At 36.3% G+C, this 5827-nt stretch overlaps 1 protein-coding gene across 2 annotated transcripts; it reads left to right on the top strand.

Moving 5' to 3' along the window:
- Positions 1-982: 982 nt before the first annotated feature.
- Positions 983-5359, top strand: LOC126723968 (zinc finger A20 and AN1 domain-containing stress-associated protein 8-like). 2 transcript variants are annotated; one of them, XM_050427997.1, is made up of 3 exons: positions 983-1098; positions 1213-1246; positions 4615-5359. In XM_050427997.1, the coding sequence occupies exon 3, from the start codon at positions 4630-4632 to the stop codon at positions 5146-5148; it is 519 nt and encodes a 172-aa protein (XP_050283954.1). In that variant the 5' UTR covers positions 983-1098; positions 1213-1246; positions 4615-4629; the 3' UTR covers positions 5149-5359. The 2 variants fall into 2 exon arrangements, with proteins under 2 accessions (XP_050283954.1, XP_050283955.1); XM_050427998.1 differs by lacking the exons at positions 983-1098; positions 1213-1246 and adding an exon at positions 3517-3540.
- The last annotated feature ends 468 nt before the right edge of the window (positions 5360-5827 follow it).

The following is a 5827-nucleotide window of genomic DNA, read 5'->3' on the forward strand; positions in this document are numbered from 1 at the left end:
TTATATATACTAACTCTAATATTAGTCTTGAAAAAATAAGTTGAAATCAAACATTAAAAAACAAATTATAACTTACAAAATAATTCTATATTAATCAAATATTTTGTTCAATAAATCAAGTACTTTTTTATTATATTAATAAATATTTTGGAAGTTAATTTTTTTTTTTTTTTTTAAGTTTCAACCTATGGTGTTCGCTTCTAATGATACTCATTATTATCAAACTAAGAAACCAATCAGTTTTTGGTATAAGCAGGGATTGAATTCTAGATTTCTTATTTAACTATCAAAGACTTTACCGGGTGAGCTAATTAGAACCTACTTTTAGAAGATAAATTATCTTCAATATTTTATCTCTCAAATCAAAATTTTGGCTCTACGACTACTAGTTAGTGTTTTTACTTATCAGTTTAAATCCCAAGGTTAATGAGTAGCATTAAAACCATATCTTCCTAATATGAAGTGCATTGAAAATTAATAATCATATGGTTTTTTTTTTTTTTTTTTTTTGGTGTTGAGAATGTAATATTTCAAATTTATGGCGTGAATAATTGCTCTTCATCATCAAATTAAGATACCAATAAATTTATTGTGTAGACGAAGATCGAACCCGAAATCTTTTATTCGACAACAAGATAAATATATCATTATCATACAATTTTTTTTTAATAGATTCATAAAAATATAAAAAATAAAATATCTAGCAATGTTGCTACCACCACCACCTCCACCAACAACAAACAACTCTCTCCTCTCCATGCCACGTGTCTCACACCTATTCCGTGACTCACACAAAAACAACAACAACAAAAATAAAAAAACTTCACGAAACTCCAACACGCCAGTTCTAGAGAGTTTTGACCTCCCAACCCAAAGGTCAAACAAAAAAACAATCGCATCACTCACATTAACTGCTCCGTCACGAACCAATAAAACTCATCCACGTATTACCGTCCACAAAAATATCGACCGCACACGAACATAACCCCTCTCTCTCTCTCTCTCACTCATTGCGTTTATAAATAGCGACCTCGATCTTCTATTTCTAAATTCTTCTCTCTCTGACACACACAGCTCTCCTTTCCTCTTCGCTTTAGGGTTTCTCTCTCTCTGATTTATTTATTTCTATTTCTTAATTTTAAATTCAAAAAATTTATATATATTTTTTATTTGATTTTGATGGGAATGTTTTTTTTTCTTCTTAATTTGCAGGGGGAGCTAAGAAAGAAAATCTGTGTGTGAACAGGTCAGAGTTCTGTTCCTTAAAAAATCTTCCTTTTTAATGTTTAATGTTTAATTTTTTTTTAATTATAAATTTTTTAGTGGAATTGGTTTTGTTTGTGTTATTTGTTGCTTAGGCTGTGTTTGTTTCCTAGGATTTTTTTGTTGTTGTTTTTTAATATTAAATTTTGGGGTTTGTGTAGGTTGAAATATCTGGAGAATTATGTGGGTTTTTGAATTTTTTTTTTTTTGTTGTTGATAATTTGATAGTTGGGGGAGCTGGGATTCGGGCCGCGACGGCTTCGTTTGAAACACTAGAAAGTGCCAGTTGAGCTAGCTTTTATCTTTTTGATGATGTATAGAAAGAGCCACAAGGATTGTTATTACATATATGTTTGAGCTAGCTTTTTTCTTTTATGGGAGCTTCTTTGATGTATAGAAAGAAACACAAGGATTGTTATTACATACCCAGTGTACAAAGCTCCCACTTTTGCGGGGTTTGGGGAAAGAGGATAGAGATAAATTTATGGGTGTATTGATTTCGTTGTAAAATTCGATAAAAATATGATCTTGGGTGAGGATGGAGATAAAAACATTAAAAGAAAAAGATGAAAAAGCTTTATGTCTGAAAGCATGTTGTAATAGTGAATATGCCAAATAAAGAGCTGACATCACTAACCTTAACGAGATGAGTTGTAATTAAGGTTGTGGCGAAAGATGGGGGAGATCTGAGTTGATGTTAAAGTGAATAAAGCCGAGATTAGTGAAAGATAGAAATTTCTTTAAACTATAGAGTTGATTTTTAAAGCATTATGTAACTCAAAAAAGAACAATAATTGAGGATTTGTTTAGTTTTTGGGAAGTTATCATGTCGAAAGCGGTGGTTTTTAGTAGGTGATGGCTGAGTAGTCATTAATTAGAGCTAGGCTAGTCTTATATGGGGATTGAGATGGAAGAGGCATGTTTTTCTTAACCATAATTAATGTTATTTTGCTGAATTATTGTTAACTTGCAGTATAAGAAAGTATTTTAAAGACAATTAAACAAGTTCTGTATGAAAGTTGTCAAGGTTCTTTGTTTTTTTGTTTTTTAATTTTTTTTAATTTTATCATTGAAGGTTCTTATGTCTTCCAGTTTAATCTGAGGTGTTTTCTTTAGTTGACTTGGCATTCGTGGGTGTTTTCTGTTGCATAACTTTGGCCATGTATTAGTGAAGGGTGGTGTGGGTGTTATCTTCTGGATGTCGTTGGTTTTGTATCTTCATGGGTCTTGGCTGGTAGTTTAAGCTAAAGATATTTCTACAGTTGAGCCAGGCAGTGGCTTTTGGGTGTTTTTTTGGTTGAGCTGCTTTACAGGAGTGGCTCTGTGTGTATTCTGTACATTTTCTTTTCCAAGTTTTTCCTGTAAAATCTCAATCATGGTCACCTTAAAGCCCCCAAGTAGCTGCTGCTAGGAAAATCCTTTAAAAAAATGGTGTGTATGCATCCACTGGGTTTTGAACCTGTGAACTTGCCCTCCACCCAGGTCCCAGACTGTGGAAGAAATTACCATTTGAGCTAGAGTTTTGTGGTTGCCACTAGAAAAGTCCTGTAATCTAAGGCTTAATACTTTCAACCTGTCCAATCAAAACTGTTCCCTTTTTATTTCTATGCCATCTACAGTTGGAGCCTTTCTTCAGTCCTTCCCCTATATCAATTCTAGGCCCAGCCTGTAATCTTTGAAATTATGGTCTATCCTACGTGAATTGAGTTGATGAACATTCTAACCATGATAAGTCTGCCCTGGCCATAAACACTAATGGGCCAATGAACTCCGACTTAAAGGACACATCCTCCACTCACAAGAATGGGTAGAGGGTGAGATCATGGATTTTCAAAACCTATAAACATCCATAAAAGCATGGAAATTTAGAGGAGGGCAAAAAGGAACATGGTAAGACTTCTATTAAGAAGATATGCTAGTAGATCCTATATGGGAGATTCATTAATCATTGAGGAAGGTGTATAGAGGAGGTCTGCATTTGCTGAGTTTGAATTCCTGTTCAGGAGAACTAAATTCAATATGAAGAGGAGAAGAAATGAAGTAAACTGCGAAATTTAGCCGCTTGTGTCTCTCCTTTGATAAAGATGCTAGGGCAATTGGCCCTTCTAAACTGGAGAGAAAGAAAGAAAAGGGTAGGGGCAGGGGTGTGCTGGGGGGAGTAGAACCCAAGAATGCACCTCTTGCTGCATTGTAGAAGAGGTGAAGGAGAAATAAAGCTTCTTATTTTTCTTTTTGGATTTGGATTTTGCTCCTTGCGCCTTCTACTTTTGTTGAAAGGTATTTCTTTTATTAGAATTCTGTGTTTAGGATTTCATGTTAGGTGATCTGTTTTTCTATTTTTGATTAAAAAAGAAAACTGCTGAATATCATATTTACTAGTTGCTGCATTCTTGTTTCATTTATAGTGAGATTGCTCTGTCAAACGATAAGATGTTTTGTTCTCTGTGTTCTTGTCCTATCCACCTTTTCCTTTTGTTTATTTTGGGGTGGTGGGGATGGTGATTGTAGATTTGATATATTTTCATTTGTTGTTGAATCAACATTTATCTCTTGTGATGGATAGAATTTTATTAGGACTTGCTAATAGATTGGAAGTTGATTTTTGATGTTGGTATATTCATGCTAAACATGCTTGCCTTGTGCTCCTAGGATTAATTGTTTTTGTCATGAAGGTATCTTGTTTTAATGGTTTAGGATTCATATCAATTTTGGATAATGTCTCTAACCAATCATGGAAAGGGGGTAAGTTTGAAAATATTCCATGCATTGTGCTGCGTCTCACTAAAACGGATATTCTAGGTAACTAATTTATGCTGTTGCATATTCTAAGTTCACATCTTCATGTACCAATGTATATTATTGGGTGACCAAGGACTCCATGTCTCTTTCATTGCATCTTAGGTCTGGATAAGAGTTCACCAGCCATACATTTCTTGTGTCCTTAGTCTTTTTTTTCTAACTCTTATCATGATTGTAGTTCCTGTTGGTAGAAAGGGAAAAGCTTATGATTTGTTGTATTCTTTACAAATTTGATTTGACCTACTATACTCTAGGAAGCACAGACACAGGTAAGAGTATGGGTACGGGTTCGGCACAACAACATGAGAAATTTCTGAAAAATTATAACATAATACGACACTAGTACAACACGGATACAATACCCTAATTGAAGTGTCCATGCTTCCTAGACTATACTGTGTTTGCATGTATCTCCTGTCTGAGCATATTTAAATATGCCCTCTGTGTTTGTGTTTTCACATGGGCACGTTCATCTTTATGCTGTGCTATTATGTTTTCTCTTGGAAACTGTGAACGTGTCATGGTTGAAAACTTACGGTACTGATGCTGCAGGGAACTTTTAAGAAAATGGAGCACAACGAGACAGGATGCCAGGCACCTCCTGAAGCACCTAAGCTTTGTGCCAACAACTGTGGCTTCTTTGGAAGTGCAGCAACCATGAACTTGTGTTCCAAGTGCCACAAGGACTTGATTTTGAAGCAGGAACAAGCTAAACTTGCAGCATCTTCTGTTGAGAGTATTGTGAGTGGCAGCTCTAGCTCCAACACAAAGGAACCTGCTGTTGCTGCTGTAGAGCTGCCGGCTGGTTCACTTGAGTCCATGGTCATATCAACTGAAGCATCCTCTACTTCAGCATTGAATGTGAAGGGTGAGGAAAAGGTGAAGGAAGGTCCAAATAGGTGCAACACTTGCAGGAAACGTGTTGGTCTGACAGGGTTCAACTGTAGGTGTGGAAATCTTTTCTGCGCCGTTCATCGGTACTCAGATAAGCACGAATGCCCCTATGATTATCGGGCTGCTGGTCAGGATGCTATAGCAAAAGCCAACCCTGTTGTCAAAGCCGAAAAGCTAGATACCAAAATCTAGGGTTGTGTCTCTGGAACAATCTGTGAGGCATCTATTAAGTTAAATCTTGTCTGTTGGTGTCCTGTGTTATAAATTGCTGGAAGCATGTGAGGACATCTTGCCTAAGAAATTACGCCTTATGATCCAACTTGTGTGATGATGTGTACTGCTTGGCTCTGCTATGTGATGCTTGTTTGTGCTGGTTTATTGGAATGTGGTTAGTTTCTAATTTTGTCCATTTGTTTCAAATTCTCTTACTCTGGATGTGATTCATATACGTTGTTCTCGCAGAAGTGAAACCACATGTTTATGATTTTTCCCCCCTAAATAAAGGAAGGTGAGAAGGAGCAGCCGGGCTACTCTATTTGGGCGTGATCATGGTAGCTCCTCTTACTGTTGGGGAAGGGGCCTTGACAAGGACTGGGAGCCGCAAGTGCTCCCTTGAGTAAGTTGAGCCAGTGCCTGATCTCAGCTCCACCTAGAGCACTAATTTCATGTGGTGGGAGAGGATAGCTTTTACCAAATTCTAGTAACTACGAACTAGAAGAAATGGAGAAAGACTCATCTTTACCCTTTCGTTTTTACTCCCATTGTAAATCCATGGGGCTTGATGGTTGCACCACATGTTTTCTCAACCTCTAGACTTCCCATAAAGTGCTCTCAACTTTGCTTCTTATTTCTAATGGAGGGAATTTTTTTT

This window comes from Quercus robur, chromosome 4 (genome assembly GCF_932294415.1).
Source record: "Quercus robur chromosome 4, dhQueRobu3.1, whole genome shotgun sequence".
Classification (NCBI taxonomy): Eukaryota; Viridiplantae; Streptophyta; class Magnoliopsida; order Fagales; family Fagaceae; genus Quercus; species Quercus robur.